A 24,291-nucleotide genomic window follows, 5' to 3' on the forward strand; every position below is an offset into this window, starting at 1 on the left:
AAACATTTCTACCGCACTCAAGTCAATATAAGTAAATTTGTCATAAGAGGCCTTGGCTATAAGACACTCCTCCAATTGCCTCTGCAAAATGTTGATCTTAGGGAACAAAACTTCTCTAAGAGTAGAGAACCTTTTGATTACCTTTTACTTATCAGTCTTTGTTCCTCTAATTGCATTGTGAGTCTTCTCTATTTCAGTTCCAAAATATTCAATGCTGGCCTATGGTAACTACAACCTAGTGGTGAGTGAATGAAGCTCACTGATTTTTCCCTTGATTTATTCTCAAAATCTGATAGGTAATTGTATGACAGCGCGTACTATCTACATAGCTTCTTACCTTCATCAATGTCCTTTCTCAATCCCTTGATGCATACGTCTAATGACTTCATGTCATTTCTCACATTCGTGCATACTGTATCATACAATGATGCATCATGCTTGACCTGTGCTTATGCTGAAGCAATTTTAAACAAGCTTGTGAATTCTTCATCAAAAGACTTCACCAATTCTTTAGCCTTAGTCTGCAAGTCTGGATTTGTGGTAGTTGTGTGAACTATCTTTTGCATTCTCTCCAAGACTTTTGATAATGTATTCTCCAAAGGCTTAAGTGACTTATTCTTTTCGAGCAATTTTCTCAAAGAACTCATCAGTCCTTTCTGGTTATCATCATCATCAGATACTACTATTGTTGTTGCTGCTACTAGAGTTGTTGCGAGAATGAGTGTAACTACTTTTAGCTATGTGCTCTTCTTCTCTTCCTCAGCCTTCTTCCTTTCTTCTTCTATTGTTTTTTTCTCAGCTTCTTTTTGTTTCTCCTCTTCTTTCTTTGATTTTTCTTTTGCTTTATTATTCTTTTCTTCTTCTTTTCTCTTTTCTTCTTCTTGTTTCTTCTTTTCCTCTTCTTTCATCTTCAATTCTTTTCTATTTTCCTCTTCTTTCCTCTTCTCTTCTTCTACATGTTTCTTCCTTTCTTCTTCTTCAAATCTTTTCTTCTCTGCAATTTTCTTTCTTTCTTGTTCTTCCAATATTTTGCTCTCTGTATTCCTCTTTCTTTCTTCTTCTTCATCTTCTTCATTGGAACTGGTATAGACAGTAATATTGCCAACAATTGGTGTTTCATAACCTACAAAGTGATTTTATTTTATATCTACTGTTATGTGTGTACTATCTACTTGCATGGATTCAGTACCCATAACTATGTGAGGAAGTGATGGCGTTTGTTGTGTCTCTTCAGCATCTTCTTTACCATCAGTGGGAGTATTGGCTTCCACATAGACTGGACTAACTGATGATGGCTGTGCACTCTCCCTTATGACTAGAGGTACTGAAGTCATGTGTTTCACAATGGCTTCTTCTGTTTCTTTACTTACTTCCTCATAGTTTCCTCCCATAAGAAAAATAGCTCTTCTTTTATTCCTTAGTAGGGATTCAATGCCTTTCAAAATTATGTCCTAAGTCTTGGTGTTTACTTCACACAATTTGTTAATCATGCTCTCTCTTAGCTTGGTGTCTTCTTCTACTATCATTTTTTTATTTAATAAATTGTTATAGAGATCTTCCAAGATCTTTCCTTGTATACTATCAAATCTTTTGTTCCTTGAGATCATATTCCTTACTATGGCATTCTCTAATTGCCTTCTATCCATATTATTATACAAGCTATAATACTTATTTTATTGTACAAAATTATCATCATTAATAATCTGTGTTCATATTTTCTACTTTGGTTTCCATGCCTTCTTGCATGTTGGAGTTTGTCCTTCTTTAGTTGCTTGCTCTACTGGTTTATCCTCAATTTCATCATCAGATTCCTCAGAATCACTGATTTGTAGTGTCTTTCTCCTTTTCCTGGGTCCACTTGTGGTTTGCTTGATCATTTTCTTTGAGTATGGTGTAGGTTTCTGCTTTGTTTTCACCAATCTCTTAGATTTCATCTACTCAATAGGTGTGTCATCCTCTGGTTGCCTCTTTGGTTGATTACGTTGAACTCTAATTGGTTGCACTTGTGCAACTGTTGCATAGGTTGCAGGTGTTTGTGCACTAGGTTTAACAATTGTCACTCCATTAGATGGTGCTGCAATAGCAATTGGAGTTGTGACTATCACCTGAGTCTGTCCGCTGATCTTCATTTCCAACACAATATCTTTGATCTTAGACAACTCTTCTCGAGTCATACATGGTTCCTTGAGGATGGAATGTATCTTCTTCTCCACTTCTTAATTTCTTTGCTTTGAAGTTACAAATAAATTTTGGTTACCTTCTCCTCATAGGTAACCCATCTAGACCATTTAGTGTCCCTCTCTAACTGTAGTATGATCTGTGCATACCCTTCTATGAGTTCTTCATTCATCTCATATCTCACAGGTTCAATGAAGTTTACCTTTGGGTCTACTACTTCCACACAAGTATTATTGGTTTCCACCATGAAGCATATCTCATCTTTGTGCTTTCATACCATGGAGGGAGGGATTTAAATCTCTATTTTATCTTAGACTAAAATTTATTCATCATTCTATCAATTTCATTATCTCTGATATTTTCCAATCTCGCCCTATAACATTGTGTTACCATCTTCATAGTACATTCATCATTATCCCAATTTGTCATTCCAAGGAATTGCTTGGTTGCATAGCAGAATAGATGTGTCAACAAAGACTCAAATCTAAAGACTACATTCTTGGTCTTCTTTATCTTTGTAATGTTTTCCAATAGTTGTCTTCTAAAAATCTCGCACATGTTTACCTTTCTTTTCTCTACAGCCATCACATATATTGCATGCATAAATCTTGTTGGCACTAAGTTCACTCTAAAACTGTGATTCAGCTTATATCTAAGAATTTTGCTCAATACTTTAACTCCATTATCCTTAATCATGTCAGCTTTCATGTTTCTTCCATCAAATCTAGTGTACAAGTTAGTCTCAATTGTCTTTCTCACGTTTCTATCATTTAATGGGTTGCATCCTTCATTGCTCAGACATGTGACGTTGTGAATTATGTCATTGTCAATTGTCCTATCATGAACTCTACTAAGAATGATTCTGGTCCACTCATGATTGTCAAACTCTATGTAGAACATATACATGATCAAATTCAGCTCACTTAGGTGTGTGTACTCGTATTTAAGGGTTAGGTCACTGTTACACATGATTCCTAAATCCTTATGTATGTCATCATCTCCAATGCTTTCAAACTTGCAATGAATGTAACTTTGAACATCTTCTACATGAAGCACATTCAACAGGATTTGCGAAAATGTTCCTAATGGATCATCCACTAAAGAAACAAATGGACGTTTCTTGAACTTATACCTCAACCTATCACTTACATCATATATTGTTTGACTTGCCATAATTCTTAATTGTATACACTAGAATTTTAATCCAAGATTCATAAAATACCTTAAAATATTGTGTTTAGGGCTTCTGCAACTTTGCACTTCAAATGCCTTGCTTTGCATTTGAAATCATTGTCAAATCGCTCTTAAATTGCTCTAAACTCTTCGCATGATCAAATGGTACTCACAATCTTGTTCGCAATATTAAAATCACTTCAAATCGAATTCCACATTAAATGCACATCTACTATAAAAACTGTCACTAATCACCAGTAATCTTGTTTTCTATCTTGCATCTTCTTGCGATCATATCTAAGCTTGTGCACTCGACCATAGCTTCCTCTCTATGTCTTCTACCTTTTGTTAACTATGCAACTTCTAATTTGCTTTTTAACATCAATTCTAATTTATTGACGCTCTGCATCTACTACAAACGCTTAATTCAAATAGAATGAGTCAAAAACAATTTCTGACTTCAATCTCTCATTAAGTGCATCAAAATATTGTTCCTCCAAAATTGTATAAGAACTTTCTGGATCCTTATCTTTCACAAATGCTTCCTTGAATTCATCAACATGTTCCTTGATTGCTTGCTTCTAACTGTTATCATTGTCGTTATCATTGTCATTATCATTCTTTCTATCATTCTTGTTATTGTTCATTCTATGATTGGGATTCCTATTGAAATTTCTTCTATCCATTCTACAAAATTTTGTTGTGTCCAAAGTTATTGCATAACTGACATTCAGGTGCACTTTTTCTTTGATTGTTTCTATTCTGACTATCAAGTGTTCTACAATTCCTTGCAATATGTCCAAGATTGTTACACATAATATACAAATTGTTTCATTTCTCCATTGGATTTTTTCTCCATCATTAGATATGTTTAGTGATCTTCCTCTTTCATTACTTGCATGGTTAGTGTTCCTGAACATTCTACCATTTGCATTATTACTATCAATCTTAGGTTTCTTACAATCTACTGCTTTATGTCCATAACCATGACAATTATAAGAATAGAAATTAGTAATAGGTTTGAAAGACTTACCTATGCAATCTCTTTTCATATGACCAATTTCATTGCATATAAAACATCTACCTTCCTTGGGTGGTTCATGTTTCTTAGGTTCATCAACTTGCTCTGTTTTCTTAGGCTCATCACGTTTCATAGATAAATCAACTAGTGCAATCTCTTTATATACTTCAATAGTAATGCTTGATTCACTCTTACTAAATTTACATGTTGTGGATTTGGCATAAGTGCTTTAGTTTATGTTGTTACAAATGCAATTGTTGGTCTATTGTTTTCCTCTAGCAACATATTTTAGTGTATTCTCAAAGTAGGTACCAAACTAATATTGTAGATTCCTCAATTGGAAACAAAGGTATATAGCTACACAATCCAAAATGATGAACAGGCCGCTAGTACAAACCCTGCCTCATCTTAAATGTTGCTCACCACAAACTCTTGAATTCCCACTTTATTACAAATTTATAGATCCAACTTTGTGAAATGCTCAAAATTCAATAAGATTGATGGCGCAACAAAGCAATTTAGCATCAACTGAATCAGACGTTCCACCAACTCTAAATGCTAACTATTTAGCAATTGTAAAAACGCTCAAACTTGCCCAACAAAAGAAACTACAAACAACACAGAAGCTTAGAATTACATGAGATTTGCCATGGAGTCCTCAGTGAAGGAAACTACAAATAGTAGTGATTTGCATTCTCTTGCTAATATTTATTGTGCTAATAACTTATCCAAGCCTTCCAAGGAAATGAACATTCACTATATGAATGTATTCACACTTGAAAAGCCTTGCAACTTGATCAGTCACACCCGCCCTAGACTCAACTGACTGCACTTTGCAGTTCGTTCCAGACAAAACCACCACGTATTACAAATTGAAACTGCCACTTGTGCGTGAAACTAACATGGATACATATTGCCATGACATATCCACAATCAGCATAACACGGGGAATTTCCGTGCTGCAAATGGTATTTCTACAAACAGAACCCTGCAGTGAATGGTACGTATGTCATCATCAAAATTGAACATGTTTTTTATGGAAACACCCAATTTGCTCCTTTTTAATCCCAAAGAACCATCTCCAACCACTATAAACTCATGTACAACTTTCATGCTTCATTCTTTTCTGAGATTGTCAATTTTTAAGTGTTTTCAGATTGTGATGTCGTAATCTGAAGGACTAATCAAATTAGTGGCTTTGTTATTGAAATTTTACCAAATATTAATATCAAATACAGGTTAAACGTATAACATATGCGCACAGTTTATTTCTTGGACAAAGAAACCAACTATAACATGCTATTGGGAAGCCATACAAAATCTGCAGGAATCCTACATAACATTCCCAGCATTCGAATAGTCCCTAAGAAGAGTTATAAACTAATTGTTTTGAATAACAGCGACCATTTGCTTCAGCACAAGCTAGCCACTATAAAATTGGTTCCACTGGAGATTGGGTCTCGCAGGTGGAAAACATCACATCTTACTGTCTCTAGTGCACCTTCAACAGGGTTGGAAAATCCTCGAGGGCATAATCTGTCTACTGGATAATCCAGTCCATAAAACATTGTAGGTAAGTCAAAAAAATAGAACAAACGTGTTGTTGGCAGGCTACCTTAAGCTGCTACCACAGAAAGAGGAGGTCACATGTCAACCGAAGACGAAGCATGATATTTCCATGAGCAGTGAACAACCAAGTCAGAACTGGTAGAAGCAATGCAGATCAAATAAATGTTTAAGGGTAATAATAACACTACTTTAAGACATTTACTCAACCCTAGAGGTGAGTCTAAGGCAATAACCTTGTTTTCTCACCTAACACCAGCCAAGTGAATATGAAAAAAGTTGCCCAAGAATAACCTTCCATGCCTTACTGAAGATGGAAGTAGAAGTGCTACCTACGGATGCGTCCCGGTAATTTGCCGTCCTGGAAACTCAGGGGAACATAGGGAAATAGTAAATATTACCTTTGATGTTTCTACTCTCAAAGTGCTCTTACGCTGCTCCAATTATGCACAGCATCATTTTGTAATTTTCCAGTGATTCATGTTTTATTGATTAAAACCGTATTGTTGAGGTTGGCCCTCTTTCTGGGGTGATTAACCCGAAATTCTGAAGTCAGACTCTTCACTGATCAGTTAATTAATGCTTGCTAAAGTCAACAGGTCTTTTCCTTGGAAATTTTGCACTGTTTGTCTTCAGTCAGTTTAATACACTAAATACAGGTTTGTTGATTACTTCCATTATTTTGAAGAGCAAGCTGGTTGCTTTACAAATTTAAGTCGATTTTGGGTAATAACTCCTCAATTTGCAAAATGAATTACCAATGCAAACCATTTGGAAAGAATTAATTGACAACTAAGATGTAGAAAAATGTTGAAGCAAATGTTAATAATATGAGAATATAAGTTGAAGTCCTCAGCTCTCAAACACTCGGATGTGTGGTTCAAGCAGCCACTGTTATTACATTGTGTAACCAAATTCCAATATTACTAAGACAGACGAGGGAATATGATGGAATCTCAAATAATTTTTGATTGGGATCTATTATTAGCCCAACAAAGCACTGTTGCACAACAAATTTGAGAGGTGATGCAACAACACAAAAGAAAAAAGAGCTCCAATGATACATTGTAATCATCTACATAATTTTCAATGGCCTTATATATCGACAGCCCTACAACTTAACGACAATCTGAAAATTAATTGTACAAATAAAATGGAAATGAAATCAAAAAATTGGGCCAAATCCTAGGGATAGATAAAAAAGCTTCTATGATTCCCATTAGCTTTTCAAGGGATTTTTTTAAATGTACAAAGATGAGCAAGGTCATTGCGCTGGCCCTGTAGCCCTGCATGATGACTGACTGATAAAATATACTAGACAAGTTGGTCTCCCCCATCATCTCTTGTCAAAAATGAAGAACCACTTTCAGTTACATCAGTTTGTGAAGGAGAGGGGATAAAAGCTGGAGGATACCACTGATCAGGGACCATCAGAAAATAATGTGACATTGCCTTGCGGAAGCGCTTCTTGTATTGCTTTGGAGAAATAACTGTAGGTGATGTGTTTTTAGGACCACCAAGAATACCAGAGGCTTTTACCCATGTCTCTAAGTGTTTGTCCCATGTATATTGCCTCATAAAATCAATAATACCTAAAACCAGCTCACATCGTTCTTCATCAACTCCAACAAGCAGTGAATAATCCATGACATCAATCGACTACATACCACACCCATACACAAAATCATGCAACTTGTTAAACAAAAATCAATTAATATTTCATTTATATCAAATAAGATAAAAGAGCAGCAAATCTTACTGCTAGAAATGAAGTATCATTCCAGACAGCTCTTTCCAGAAGCCGCTTGGCTTTATTCCCAAGAAATATTGGAGCAGTTGGCATAGCCTCCAGAAGGTTTTGGTCCAAAAGAACTTTATTGCTTCCTGTTGAATCTGAATTGTAACGGGAGCGACCAGACCCTTTGAGATCATACACTCGTGTGACATTCCTTCCAAACAAGAGATTCTCCATTACCATCAGATCCATCCTAATCTCTCTGCCACCTTTTGCATGCTTCACAATGACCTGCAAGACCAGCAAATTATGTAGTATCAAGAGACGAAGAAAGATAATCAAGCCTAATAAATTCTTTAAGAGATCTCCAAGAGCACTACCAAATGCAAAATGAAGATACACAATAGCAAGAGCACTTACCTGATAAATACCAAGTATCTTTGCCAAACATGTAGGGCTTCCAGAACTTAATGAGTCTGTGAGATATTTGAAGTATTCCGGTGCAAACTTGATGAAAGAATCCAATTCTGTCCTTGTTACTTGCTTGATAACAAATCTATCATCTAAAGATTTTGCAAAAAAGACATTACTCTTTCCACCTTGTGCTCCCCATTTCTTGCAGCGACTTAATGACAGTCTAAAGTCTGTTTCTGTTGGACAACATTTTTTTCTAAGGGCATCAAACTCTCTTGCAAAGTAACATGTTACTGTGTACTTGGTTTTTCCAGGAAGACCCTCATCAGTAAATGATACTTTTACATGCACTGGCCTTGATAAGTCTGAAATCCCACTATTACTGCCTTTTAAACTATATGAATAGAAATCCTCTGATCCAGAATTTCTCTCTTTCGAAAGAAAGTCAACCAAGTCTGAGGAGCTATCTGAGGAAGAAATAGGATATGAAATGCCTATCGGCATGCCTAATGATTCCGCATATTCCTTCTCCTTCTCTCTGTCTTTCTCCTTTTGTTTCTCGTTATCAGTTCCATTGTCATATAGGGCAGCCTGATATTCATGTGATGACAGTGCATATGATATTATGCTTGTAGGCTCATCATCATAAATGGCAATAACTGTGTTATTGATGCCAGATGGTAAAACTAACCTTCCTCCTCCATGACTACCAAGATTACTAAACAAGGATACAAATTTAGGACTGTAGCTAAGAAGAGAATCTAGTCTAATTGACCCTGACACAATTGCCTTGAAACTTCTGCTTTGCCTTCTTGACAAATTTGACAAAGGAGCTCCAATCCAGCTCCCAGAATCTTCAGACTGGACTAATTTAACTGGAGATGTAGGTGTGCTTGTGTCAGACACCTCCATTCCCCCTTTATCTTGAACATTTATGGTAGAATCACAAGCAGTCTTTACCCCTGCTGCAGTTTGTTGGAAGGGTTGGAAATCTTTTCTAACAGCAGGTTCACCTCCACATGGAACAATAGTCCCATTCACAGGAGTAATATCTGTCACCTGTGATGTCACAAGCATGGCTTGAACACTTGCAGACTGACCCTCTCCTGTCCATGCTGCATCTAATGTATCAGAGAGATCAGGCAAGACCCGAAAATGTCCCTCCACAGGCACTGTATGCATTCCATGATCAGCCTCTGGATCATCTTGGCTGTATCTACTAGAAGTTATTTCAACAGACATCTTTTCAGAAACTTTGGCACTAGTACAACATTCAGCATTCTCTACATCTAAAGTATCAGGCATACCCTTAGTTATGGTGGACAAATCCCTTGTACAATGATCTGGACTTTCCAAATCATCCACATTAGGGGTCACTCTGTTCAATGCCACTTCAAAAGTTTCGCCACCATCATCTAATTTTCCATTCATGATGCAAGTTTCCTTTAATGGTATTTCCGATTGTATTAATCGATCACACATGGCATTTGCATCACCAGACAGAATAGCTGTGGTATCAGATATGTCCGCTTTGTCTGGGTTATTTCCATCAAATTTTAAGTCAGGATTCTCAATCTCTGAACTGCCAAAGCCACCAGTATTGCAGATCTCTTTATATGTCATCTGACTTTCTACAAGCTCTTTTAAGCTGGAGCTTTCTTTTAAATGAGGAATTCTAACATTCTCAGGGGGATTAGATTCTATCTTAACATCTTTTGTTGCAAGTGATGAATCTAAATCCCAAAGTTGACGATCCCATGAATAGGATAGGCAAAGTAGATAACGCCTCAACCGATTTAGCTCTAAAACATCAGCCACAGGTTTTCCTCGCTGCCTATCATTTGGGATGGCCTTTTGCAATATTTCCTGTTTAAATTGATAGATTGTATCATGCATAGTACTAAATCAAGAAGTAATTTCTAATTGTTTAAAAAATCATCCATTACACAGTAAATCAAGACTATTTATTCTACATATCCTTGCATTAAGCATACTGACATAGTGCAAAACTTTATATTAGATCATCAACAATGATCACCTCAATAGCAGCTTTTTGCATCTGCAACAGTTCTTCCAGTTCTGCAATTTGTCTTCTTGATTCTGAAACTTTAGTACCAGCATACAATGATGCAGAACTGGCAATTTTTTGCCCTATCTGACGGAGGAAGTCAAAGACTTCTGCATAAAACAATTCCACTTTATCTGCAACCTGCTCACATGAATGAACACGTGTTATTTTGAGTTTGATGCTTATATGACAACCATAACATGCATATCAATTTAGCTTGTAAACATTCTTCAAGAACCATAAAACTTCTATTAAGTTACCTCCTTAGCTTCTTTCATTAGCCATTCTTGCTGTTTAGGGTCATTGAATTCTAACTTTGAAGGTGGTAAATACACCGATAAAACATTGATGGAAGAATATCGGAAGCATGCTATCATACTTCCAAACCTGCCATGTTGAGTTAGGACACAATTTAGGGTAGAAAGTATATAAAAAGCTTCCAAGTAATACCAAAAAGCTCAGAAAACTCAAAATATCACAAAACCTAATATTTAGTGGTATACCCATAAAAGCGAAGGCAGTCTCTATGTAAAGAATGACCGCAGCTGGCAACTCTACTTGCTGCAGCATGATTGGAGAAACTAAGCTCTAAGAATTTTCCAAAGGATAATCCCCATGCAGCATCAGACATTACTACTCTTCGAGTGGCTTCTGGAACTCCATCTTTCCGTGCACATTTAAGACAGCGATGCCACATCCATATTTTCCCTTCACGTTCACCAGGTAATGTCAACATTAGGGGCAGCCGCTTCACAGATATTGTGAGGCTACCCTGACGGTGTGTATAGCAAAGGACATGAGCCTCTGATGGTTCACCACAGCAACGACGAGGTTCCTGCATTTATTAAATTGTTACACCAAAACTAATTACAGTACAGTTCAAAGTTTAACAGATACCAAAAAGAAGAGTAAACTGGAAAAAAATAGGTGAAGCAGATCTTCTACCTGGCCAAATAAATCATCCCGAAGGTACCTTCCAAGAGGTTTGTCAAAACTGCCATAATACTTAATGCGAAAAAGTTGAGATCGCTCACACACTGTCCCCTTCAACACACAACGACTTGATAACAAAACCAATATACTTTGATGATCAGATGGGGATGGCGGAAAATCTTCTTTTGAGAGAACTTGTTCTTGATTACTATATCCTACATTTTGCTCATCAAATTTCTTGAAATTCATGTCATTTTCTGCTATTTCTTGATTCTGCTTCAGCAATGGCAAGGATGGTTCCTCTGCACTCAATTGATAATCAAGACAAGCTCTGGAAGCAACAGAAGTCACAAAACCATTTACTGAACTTGAAAATTTTGCCTCCTTAGTTTCAAAATCTGATGTGATTTTTCCATATGCATCTGAATCTAATGGAACCCCAATTTCATCCAGGCCTGCCCTTAGTGATGCTGACAGACCAGATACATTACCTAAAGGAGCAGATAGCAGAGGATGCCACTGATCAATTGGGAACATATCTTGCTTTTCCGTAGTATTTTCAGCATGCGCAGATTCTGAAGATGTGCTAAAACCAATTTCTGTTTGAACAGGACCATTACAAAGGGAACTCGATTTATTGGTCAATTGTGACAAAGACCCAGATGTGCCGTTTCCTTCACTAGTAAGAACTGGAGATTTACCTACTAACAAGGAGGGATTTGGCACTGAATTGTCTACTTTCGAGGTTTGTAATTCTCCTGAAATATTTTGCTCTGGAACAGGAACAGAAAATCCAGGGATTGTAGAAATAGACCTATCTAAAGTAGATTGTTTGTCTGGCAAGGCAACTGTTATTGGAGATTTCAAAGGAAGCTCTGGCAACGTAGCACCTTCGTCTGCAAGGAATGAGGTCTCAAGGGCTAAATGATAAGCAGCAAAGACTGTATACTGAAGAACATGCTTGATTTTCTTCAATTCATCACGACTGGAACCCATGAGCAAAACCTGAAAGTCAGTGTAGTGCAAATGTTATTAATAGATCTTGACAAGAAAGCATAATAAAATATAATGCCCTTTAATTTCTGCATATGATCAATGCCAAGAAAACAATCTAGACATGAAAACCTAGTTTTTTTCATATAATAGCAAGCATCCCAGAAATAAGACTTCCGCTAGGAATTAGGGTTTAAACTTAAAGGGATATGAAACAAGGCTGCAATAATGCTGTTGACAGTTTAAACTTACAAATCAACAAAGATTAAGTCAAGCTCATGTAGGGGTAATTTACTAAATTACATAGTACCACAGTACTTGGTTGTCCAAGAATTTTCCAAGAATAAGAGATAGGAAACCCCTGTAGAATATTGTGCAATGTTTTCCCATCTTGAGTTTTATATGCATAGTAAAAAAATAGTTGTAAATACAAGTAATCAGGTAATCACAGAAATCATCCCAAAAAGATAGTTATCTGTTTCAGGGAAAGATATTAAAGATCTAGAATCTAGATTTGTGATTTTCGTGTGCAGAAAGTAGACTAAGTTATCTCAATGTGGCCACTTAAATTATTCCATTGGATGCGGGGCTCTTCATTTCCCAAGGACCAAAGTTTATCAAATGACAAAAATGATAGTGCACGATATTTTGTTATAGCTTTGCAAAATACATGAGAAAGGACCACAAGGATTGTTTTTTCTTCCTCTCGTGAATGTCACTAAATGATATCCTCCCAATATTTGTGACTTACAATGGTGAGATATATAAAAGTAAGACCATAAGAGGTTAAAATGTAGCATAATCAGAGATGCCCAGGTATGATTGAATCATCTTTCTGGTCTGCCACAATGTTTTGAAGCTATGATCAACTACTCATTTAAGGGAACATAACTATAACAGAAAATCACAAAACTCTATAATATTTAGCACCATTGAAATCAATCTACATTGGTTAAGTATACATTTGAAGGAGATCTTCCAGTTGAAATCATATTCATGTGTATCTTACAAATCTTCCACCCCGGGTGCTTCTCTTGTCAGGCATGAGTCTCACACATAACTATTACACATTCCCTTAAAATCAGTGTGCCAAAAGGGGTTGAGATCAATCAACTAAACTAAGCATTGTTTTTCTCATTATAGAGACCCAAGTTCAAATCCCCAATGTGGCACCTGATGTGGAATTTTAAGTTGTGAATCCTTGGCTTTCAATTGTAGGTTTCTAGTGCGATATCTCAAAAGAAGCCAGTTGTTAGTCAAATATTAAAAATTTGAAAGGAGCTTAGTCAAATGTTTGTACGAACTTCACTGTTAGCCAATTTAACTTGCACTTTATCCATTGGCCAAGTATTCCATTGCAGTCGTTTTCACCTATGAACACTGGCATATCAACCCCTATAAGCAGCTCACCAAAAGTGAGCAGGATGTTCCTAGAATTCTCTTTGAAAGTTAAGCTATAGAACTGAATTTATGGTCCTCCATAATTTCATCCAAATATCCATATTTAATAGTATGAGAAAAAAACAAATACAAAGACTCAATAACAAAGGAACACAAAGTGTTTCTGCAAACAAATATGACGGTGAAGCTCCATGTGAGAACTGCAATTTCGAGAGCAGGTAGATGAAATAAGCCCTGATGAACTCTTCACCTGCAAATGCACATTAAACATAGCAACAGGCCTAAATAATAGCATCTAATATTTCTAATACACGCTCACACCATTGCCACTAATAATAAAGAGAATATCATCCTACGAGCAAATGGGATTCTAACATGTGGTGCACAGTTACTATATTACAACCATAACTCTACGTAAACACACAAACACTCAATAACAAAGGAACACAAGGTGTGTCTGCAAACAAATATGACGGTGAAGCTCCATGTGAGAACTGCAATTTCGGAACCAGGTAGATGAAATAACATCTGATGAACTCTTCACTTGCAAATGCACATTAAACATAGCAACAGGCTTAATAATTGCATCCAATATTTCTAATACACGCTCACACCATTGCCACTAATAATTAAGAGAATATCATCCTTAGAGCAAATGGGTTTCTAACATGTGGTGCACAGTTACTATATTACAACCATAACTCTATGTAAACATACTTGTCACATGATAGTCCCTACAGATGACCAATGATACATCAATTAACCACACATCATAGATGTCCCACCAACTGCTCCCCAAACTCAATCATGTATGATTTTGGTGTGCCCAATCACATTACACCAACCTGCTTTGCTTCCATTCATCCAAAAGGTTGTCAAATATGAACTATTTAATTGTCACCCCACCCCATCCATACATTGCTACACATGGGTAGAAACTACAACATGCTCATCAACACATCAAATCCATGTACACTACACCAGAAACTACAACATCCTCATCAACACATCAAATCCATGTACCCTCAATACATGCTCAGATACCACACCTGCATGGGCTCCCCACCATCCTCATCCAATCTACAACAAAGCTGGCAACCATCAAATTCTCTCCTCAAACAGAATTACCCCTTATCAGTCTGTATAGCTTATACCTATAATCCCTATTTTCAGAACTTGGTATAAAGCAGCAAATCCACTTTTGAATTGCACTTGGCAACTCAACAAATTGAAAACATACTTCATTAACTTGGCAAAACCAGGGAGTACTCTCCAAGACTCACCAAACACTTTGCAAAACTTAATTTAGCAATTTACTCGGCTGACAAAATAACTCTGTGAATTAGGCAAGTACTCAGCAATTTTGAACCATGATGTAATTCATAATTGGAAGAGTACATGTGGTACCCGCTGGATCTCACTGACGTGCCTGGCCAATCAGTCACCATGCAGGCCTATACAGGAATCAGAAATGATGCACGGCTAACTCAAACCTATGAATAGCTACTTCGAATCTTATTTCTTGCAACAAAAAAGTCTTTTACAAAGGATCACCCTCTGAGAATGTACTAATAACACGTGTAGCTACAAATTACTATTGCTATTAAAATTCATCTCATGACTTCCTCACAGTCCAGTGTCCTTTACAATTAAAAGCAGATAGTTTCTAGCTGATTCTCGTCCATGCAGCTAGCATCCCAAAGAATTATTGTGCTTCCTTTTAAAAACATAAAAGATATAAAATGACTGCTCCACTTCCACAAATACAAAAGTCTCCAAACTCAACTTGCAAACACCATTTCAGCAAGTCTTCACATATTTCTTAAGCATATCAATACATTATAGAAGCTAAAACTACTACCCTATAACTCCACAAGCATGTGTACAGATGCCGATGCTAACAACTTGTTCCTCCTTCGGTGCAGCTTGAGAAGTACATTAACTAACATGTAACAAAAGGAAACTAAGGAGCATGCACACAATCTTCATCTCCATCAATGTGCTTTCACACAATTACCTTATATTGCCATAAGCATGGACATATAGACTCTAACTTGCTCTTCCTTTCAGGAACTTCCTAATTTTGACATGCACTTGAAATGTCAACGTGGAAAAATAATTGCATGCACAATATTCTCTTCCACACCCTTTTCACAAAGAAAATTCCTCCAAATAATTCTTGCAAACCTGCTTCTGTATTAGCCATGATCTTGCACATTGTTAACATTATTCCTGTAAAGTCCAAAAGTTAAAAACTTTTCATACCTGAGCAGGAAGAGCATTGCAATACCCTTCTAATCTTTTTCCATCAGTATCCATACAAAAATATTCATAATTCTCTTCCATTCCACTCTTATTTCATATCACAATGTTGTCTCTACATATAAATAGCCACATGTAGATCTGCAATGCATATCATAAGAGACCCAAACCATCAGCAATAATCTGGCAAATCTTGCAAATTCTGCTCCTCTTACACATGCACACATTTCCTAAACTACTATTGATAGTCCTTTGCAATCCAGCATATGTTCATAGACCATGTAATGGTATCATTGCCCCTTCAATTGCACCAAACATTCCTACAACAATCATCTTAATTCAACACATATACCTTCAGTAGGTATCAGTGTTACAATACTCAGGCTTGGCAAGCTGATCATTGACCCAGTCCCAAACTCGGTTCCCAGACTCGGCCAAGACAACGAAGAAACCATGAATTACAGAGATTTTTAAGATTTAAAACTTGTTTCATGCAGCATTAAATAAATCGACTTTAACAGACACTATAACGTAATCAAATAGAAGCTACTTAGCTCACATATAGAAGAAGCACACGTTGATCACAAGTAATAATAAAGGATTTTAGCTAAAGAAAACAATTTTTTTATATATATAAATATTGTCAAATGTTTAAGGTGTACAAAACTCATAGATTATGCTAGCCATAGCTTAAAAGGAAAAATCAAAATATGAAGTCATGAGCTATATGATAGAAAGCAACTTGTATCCCTCAGCCCAACATTACTAGCTCTATGTGGAGAGTGTGTATCTCAAAAAAGTATACAAATGCTGCTACAACCTTAGAAGTGTTACTTAGAATAGGATTTGACTCTGCAAACTAAAATTATAAATTTAATTTATTTACTAGGCATTTATTGTGGGAAGGTAGGGAAAAAAAAATTAAAATGTTGCTTTCCCATCCAACATGTCCTACAAACATTCTAATTTTTTTGTTTTTTAAAATAGAGTAAGGATTTGAAGTGGCACCCCTTGTGGAGTCAAGAGGCAATGTCCCTTGTGGGGGTCTCAGGCCAACAACTCTGATGGGGATTCAGAGGCAATGTGCCTTGTAGGGGCCTCCAGTGGCAACATTCCCCACAAGACCAACCGAAACTGCCCTGCAGAACTCGCCGAAACCTCCCATCAGAAGTCCCCACTATCCATTTTGCTCCACCTAACTTGGGATCCGACAAGTATTGGCAAATAAGATAGAGCCTTGTAACACTAGAGTACATCTCATTCCACTCTTAACTTCTAGTGCATCCTGACATAACACATTACGCATCCTCTCCTTTTTTCTTCATGCTTACACATGCCATCTCTTGCATGGATTTCAACATTCATTACTATCTTCCAGTAGAGAAATACATCAACATGTGCAACAACACCAAGCACCAAATTTTCTAACTAAAATTTGAACAAACATTGAAAATTAGAGATCTGTGTTCTATCACCCACGCAAATGCAACACAACTCCCATTGTAGGAATTAAATATGGTGCCATGTGAGATCTCAAACTGTCTTTTTGTCTTGTACACAAACAAATTTGTCATATAAATGTCCTATGCACAAAGTTCAAAATATTTTCCTGCATACTGGACTCTCCTATCAGTATCATAGGGTAAACCATTCCATATGTAATGAATCCTACTACAAGATGAATCATATTCACAGTTTGTTAATGCTTACTGTGCCAACTACTTACGTGTTCACACATTATGATACTGATGGACCTCAAAAAATCCTCAGACACAAATATACTGAATATTATGCAAAATAGTCTTCTTCCACATCTGCAAAAAAATACCTCCTTGTTCACCAAACTTTATATTAGCGTGGTATGTTTACTGATATTTTTTCATAACAGACATTTTTCTACAATTGAAGAGCATAAATAATCAAATTTACAATTTTCCCATACGTCTATCCTAGACATAAATTATTTATTCTAAATGATCTCATCCATGATAATACAAGACATGCATGAAGTATTTGTGCAAAAATTTAGAGAGTCACAGACTATTGGGAAGAGCTTTCAGCCTTTCACAGATGTCTTCAGCTGGAAATCTATTTTCTCCTAAACAAAAACAAAATATGCATCAAAATTGCAAATGTTATCCAGGATCACTTAATACAAAATGTCCTCGTGCCTTCAATCTTTTAAGAGAGATGATATAATTTGATTTTCCTTTTTATGCAAATGAGAGAATGATCCACACGAACACTGCAACAATTGCCAAGAAGAAAGCAATTTAGCAGGGTACCTACTGCCAAATTGCAACCTATTGGGCAACCCAATTATCCATGTCAGATCTGTTTCTATTCTCCTTGCCACTTCTCCACTGCTGTCATTAAAGCAAGATGAGCTCCCAGTGACACAACCAAAAATCTTCCCAATTTTCCTTGCATATTGTAAAATTTGCCAAGCATATTTTGTAGTAACTCACACATAAATGCTGACACATCAACCCCTAAGCGCAGCTCACCATAAATGTGCAATGTGTTCCAAAACCTATGAAAGATTAGCTATGAAGATAAGCATACAATCCATAATAAAATTCAAATATGCTGCAACCATATTTCATGTAATGAGATAATAATCATTCTATAATAAGTTAATAACTATTGAAATTCCAGCAACAAAAAAATAAAGATATATCTGCAAAATATATAAATGTGTAGCTCTATTATACAGAGTCCTACAAGTTAAAATGATGGCAACTGTTGCCTATGATGAGCAACTGAATAGCTTAAATAAAACTTCTATGGCACTTTTAACCTAGGATCACGCATAACCCAAGTATTCAGGTGTATAAGAAACTCTTACATTGCAATAAAAGCATATGCGGTTTGCTTTATGTTTTTCACATGCTCAGAAAATAACATGTTTGGTTATATTAAAAATGTCAAACCAATTCACACCTACTCAAAATATACATCCAACTAATACTCATAAAATATTATCTCATGTGCCAAAGGGCATTTAATATATGGTGTTCTTTTTGTGCATTACAATTTACACACATATAGGCAGCTTGGTTAAACACCATGCCACATAACACCATAGATGATCAAAAGTTAATAGTCACTTGAGCTGTGACAATACTTCATATTTCACTTGATGATGGGACTCGAAAATGATTTCCTAATGAGCATGCGCTTTTGCGTACAAAGTTATTGGTAACAGCATATAATGTCACTTCTAGTGATCTCCAAATTTTGTGAGCATTTTGTATCAGTTGTTGTACTTCTATTTAGGTCCTTGGTATCTTGATTTGACCAACATGGGACCTATGTATTTGTGTTTACCATTTGACACTTTGAAATAGCATACTTCCACTTTAACCTAATATAAACCATATATAGAATATACCAACATATGGGTGAGTTCTTCCAGATAGATATCCAGGAAAATATGGTGGACAACACTCTCAATAGAAACTAATATATATCAAAAAACATCCAATCATAAATCCAAAACGGATACATAGAAATATAGCAATATACAACTAATCTAAATGTTTTGTAAGAGACAATCTGACTAAGAAGATTAATGACCATCTGTCTTGCCCAGTACAATCTATCTACGTACATGCAAAATGGATGATACAAATAGGCCAAAGCTGAATTGTTGATCTTCCACGTATGACACAGCTTGAACTGCAGGATACTGCACCTCTTGCCCGCTAATGGAAATTCTAAGGTCATATGGGAGAGCTCTGCCCCAGAAAGGGGCAAAGTTGAGTCCAAGGAGATCCACCAAAAAGTAGCAATAAAAGAAAGATAGTATAGTTCTCAACTAAGTAGGTCCAGTGTTGATAGCAACCAAAGTTTTGAGTCCAGCTTTGTTGTCAACAATAGAATCATAGTTTCCAAATGAATCACTGATTACCAGTGTAAGACTAGTACCCATCGTCAAAGATCCTGCTCACTGCTAACAGCCACACGCTGTGAGCAGTGAGCAGGATCTTTGACAGTGGGTCCAGGCCAGGGAGGTGGTCGTGCGTCAGGACGGGGGGGACATCATGACGAGTTTCTGGGCGGATGGAAAATGGGCCTCATTTTCAGGACGGCGGGGGGACAGCCAGGGTACAGCAGCAAGTGGTGGATGGGGTAGGTAGGGGTGTTGTATAGTATATGTATAGAACTTGAAATGCTAGTTATGAAACAATGTTTCAGCAGAATGTACCAAATTAAATACTCAAATATAGCAAAATTGCAACATAAAATAGAACCATTGAAGATTCAACATAGTAACATATTTCAAACCCGATAGTAACATTCAAAAATCAAAATTCAAATAGAAATTCAAGTACTCATCCCAGTGGCGGCATGGTGGTGGAATGGTGGAGGCGGGTTACTTGAGTACTCAAGTACCCAGTGCAGGGACGTCCTCAGGAACAGGGACTTTGAGGTTTGGGAGGGGGTGCGAGTACATATTTCAAACCCAATAGTAACATTCAAAAATCAAAATTCAAATAGAAATTCAAGTACTCATCCCAGCGGCAGCATGGTTGTGGAATGGTGGAGGCGGGGTTACTTGAGTACTCAAGTACCCCATGCGGAGATGTCTTAGGGACAGGTACTTTGAGGTTTGGGAGGGGGTGCAAGTCCCCGTTTTACACTGCTGATTACCATTGTTAGCAATAATGAATTTCAATGGCACATTAATATGTGGGTCACAAGGCTTTCATTACACTGACCAAACCTAGTGACAATAGCAAGCCACAATCAAAATGGTATACTTTTTTCAAGTCCAGGGTTGTCAAACAAATATCTAGGACCAATCCAGATTCCAACAAGATAGTTGAACATTGAAATTATTGAATATCTCATGAGCTTAATTTTTTCTACAATATCGCGGAGATAATTGTCTTCCTCCTTGAGCTCCTGAAAGCATCTCACATCAATACTTCGACCTGTTTGTACCTTCAGGAACTATCAAAACAATTGTCTTTTCCACTAGGTGCACATGACCAACCAATAGGTGTGGGAATTAGGAGGATGATAAAGGGCCTTCCAACTATTGTTCCCGGATTGGATGGGAACCATAGGCAGATTATAGTGTGTGAATGGAGCATAATTAAAAAGTACTGAACCACTCTAGAGCAACTGACCATTGGAGACAATGACTGAGATATTGCTTTATGGTTTACCTTTGAATTGATATATCACAACTAAACTTACTTTCTAAGGCTTCTGACAATACCTTTATTTTTCCAATTAGAACTCTTCATGGAATTTTGGCATCTACACCTTGTCATTAGTGTTTGAAATATAAAACTTGATATGGACCTTCCTTGTCTGTCAAACTTCTACATGCCTTTAACAAGAAATCTTAAGACAAAAATCATTCAGCCACAAACAAGCACACCATATATCTAATTTCATCACAATACAGACATGATCAAAAGATCCCCAAGCAGCAATCTCATTCTCCCCAATTGTGGCCTTTGTATAATCTACATGGGAATTCAGAAACCAAACTCAAGACAACTAGAGTATATAACAGATTTATTGAGTAGAAGTTTTATGAAGCATCCTTTATTCTAACTGTGGTAATTTTCATCTACTAGGAAGATTTATGATGATGGCCTTGGCCTTAATTTTGCCAGTTTTTAAAGAGCATAAATAGAAACTTATATATGTCCTCTCCTAACATCGGATACCCTGCTCCCTAAGTTCTTTCTATATCACTTTCTTTATTTTTAACAAATTAAACTTTATTTTAATGACTTGCTTAGGAAATGACATAAATCAATAGAATATACATTATCGACTTAATTCTTTGCCTTACATAAATGACTAATTTACAGACGATTGCTGCACTGTGATACAATTTACATCTTAAACAAGACCAATAAGAAAAGATTAAACAAAATTTAACTTGAATAAAAAAAATTAAACTTAAGACTTTTGGGTATATGAAGGTCTTTATTTTTTACAAATTATCATTTTAATGACTTGCTTAGGAAATGACATAAATCAATAGAATCAACTTAAGTCTTTGCCTTGCATAAATGACTAATTTACAGATGATTACTGCACTGTGATACAATTTAAATCTTAAACAAGACCAATAAGAAAAGATTAAACAAAATTTAACTTGAATAAAGAAAATTAAAGTAAACTTAAGACTTTTGGGTATACCAAGGGGTGCTAAGTAATCATCAGAAATTATATTTGAACTAGTTGTTTAGATTCTTTAGATGATTTGTTTGAAGCTAATGTCACTTTAAGACCATTGTAATGTGATCTAGAAACTATTAACATGTGTATGTGATCAACAAAAAAAATATGGATCAAATCTAACAACCAGCGTGCATCGTAATTTCATAAAGCATCTTCTTGAATCTGAGTAGAAAAGTTTGAAAACAGTTTGCTACGTCAGGTATAACTCACCAAACAAAATATTTGAAGCTCAAATAATCAACAATACAAAAAAAGCTCTCTATTAATCATTGATGTGAAAAATCAAAAGAATATAGAGTCGCACATAAAAACAAAGATTCAGATAAAGGCAAAGACAAGAAGCATGTGATTATATTGTATACAAAATCAAGAGATGATGCATATGATTTTATTGTATTATTTAATGTTGGCTATACATAAGGATAGAGGTGAAACTGTCATGGCAAAATCCAGCCAGACACCAATAACCCAACACTCACCCTAACATGACCTTTAGTTATTAAAAGAGATTCAGGTAGTTGAACCATTTAACCACTAGCCACAAATCAATGCCAGGTGACATGTATAATATAACTTTACATAAAGAGACCATCATAGTTAGATGGGGCGCAGGTTTAATCGATACTTCCATTGAGTTTCCTGATGGAGGCAGAATGTGGAGATAGATTTCAGGGACCAGGGGAGCAAGGGCCTACATTTGGAAATGGTGGTTGAGCAGTGGTGGTGGGGGTGTTGCTTATATAAAAATAGAGGTGCAAAGAAATCTTCAGCATAATCTGCAATATAACATTTCTGTGAATGCCTCATAACAGGCCAACTTGTTTTCACAAAGTCAAAGATTGCAATCAGTATGTAACCGCATATGCCATATAGCAAGTGATCGGTGTCATCTAGGAAGAGGTGGCAGAAGTATTGGAGCATTTCCCTCAAGTTCGCCTAATCTCTCTGGAATGAACCCTGAACTCGGGTTTAATCTTATATATACAAAAAAACAAGTTAAGAGTACATAGTAGTAAAGTTGAGGGACCCATAAGCATGATACAAATTATAAACCATACAAATGTAGATTTCAGACAGTCCACAAGTATCAAAAGGACTTGACAAACTTGTGAAATATGGTAAATAATATGATTTGTCGATAAATGTAAAATATAAAGCTAGCATTTTTAGGCCCAAACACATACATCATGCCAATTTGATCTACTAGTACAAGGTATAAAGGACTTCAGCCAATTTTTCATCTCATTACTTTTTTTATCTGTTTTTAGATCTGATTTTATTTTCTTTCAATCTCTCAGTAAAATAGGAAGTAGAGAAATTTCTTTGTATAGCCTCATTTACAAGACACTATGGAAAACCTTCAAGTGCTATGAATAAAGATAAAATATAATTATATAACAAATGCATCTGTGATAGAGCTTTTATTGAAAGATTCTATGTAAACAGAACCTTGGTCATGGAGAGACCACCATGTCCATGCATCCTTATCTAAAAGAGTGCTTAAATTCTGATTTGTTTAAAATATAAAATTGTCAGCCACACCCACCACTGTGCCCTCAACATGTGCATTTGAAAAGAGTCTTGTGATTCTACACTTTGGACAAACATTAAGGTGCTTTGAATTAAGAAAGACTAAAAAATCAAGTGCATATCTATGATAGAGCCTCAATTGCAAGATACTGCAGGCAAACAAAGCATTGGCCATGAAGGCACCGCCATGTCTAGGCATTCTTGCACTCATCGAGATAAGTGCCAAGGCTGTGATTTGTTTGAGATATTAAATATTGCCAAACTTATCCACCACTGTGTCCCATACATTTGAATTTGAGAAGAGTGTAGCGAATTCTACCTTGTACCCATTACTAACTTCGACATCTCCAAATTATGCCACTCTCTCATTTTTATCCCTATATGTTACCACCCTCTCACACAAAGGAAGCATCTTAGTGTTGTAATATTTGAGCAACAAAAAAAAGCTCTAAGGTGCAAGAATGTAGTCATTTTCTTCAAGCAATCAACTATCATTTTTCTGCATTTGTTTTCAAAAATGTTTTTGTAGAGTCATTCTCCTTAGTTGACTATTTAATATTAATTAATAATTTTTCTAATACCAAGTCCATGTCATATGTGGCCAAACACAATTAAATCTTATTTACACCCTTGATCATGCTTATGATATACACAACAAAATAGACTCTAGCTTGGGCAATGAAAGACAATAAGCAATCTCTTATTTTTTAATGTCTTTAATTTAAAGAAAACTTTAAAATTTACACCGTGTCTGTTTTACTAATTTAGCTAAGGAAATAATTAAAATAATATTTTGAGTTATCT

General features: G+C 36.1%; 1 protein-coding gene across 1 annotated transcript in view; it reads right to left on the reverse strand.

Moving 5' to 3' along the window:
- Positions 1-6,884: 6,884 nt before the first annotated feature.
- Positions 6,885-24,291, reverse strand: part of LOC149565157 (1-phosphatidylinositol-3-phosphate 5-kinase FAB1B-like) — a 47,965-nt gene continuing 30,558 nt past the window's right edge. Inside the window, exons 5-11 of the mRNA XM_089818704.1 lie at positions 11,101-12,093; positions 10,659-10,990; positions 10,416-10,542; positions 10,126-10,296; positions 8,094-9,953; positions 7,698-7,964; positions 6,885-7,597 (exon numbers count right to left, since the gene is read on the reverse strand). Of these exons, the coding sequence (XP_089674830.1) occupies positions 7,253-7,597; positions 7,698-7,964; positions 8,094-9,953; positions 10,126-10,296; positions 10,416-10,542; positions 10,659-10,990; positions 11,101-12,093 (4,095 nt within the window). The 3' untranslated portion in view covers positions 6,885-7,252. The remainder of the gene's footprint in view (positions 7,598-7,697; positions 7,965-8,093; positions 9,954-10,125; positions 10,297-10,415; positions 10,543-10,658; positions 10,991-11,100; positions 12,094-24,291) is intronic.

Source organism: Cupressus sempervirens, chromosome 3, assembly GCF_028749045.1.
Source record: "Cupressus sempervirens isolate cs-2001-9-10 chromosome 3, ASM2874904v1, whole genome shotgun sequence".
Classification (NCBI taxonomy): Eukaryota; Viridiplantae; Streptophyta; class Pinopsida; order Cupressales; family Cupressaceae; genus Cupressus; species Cupressus sempervirens.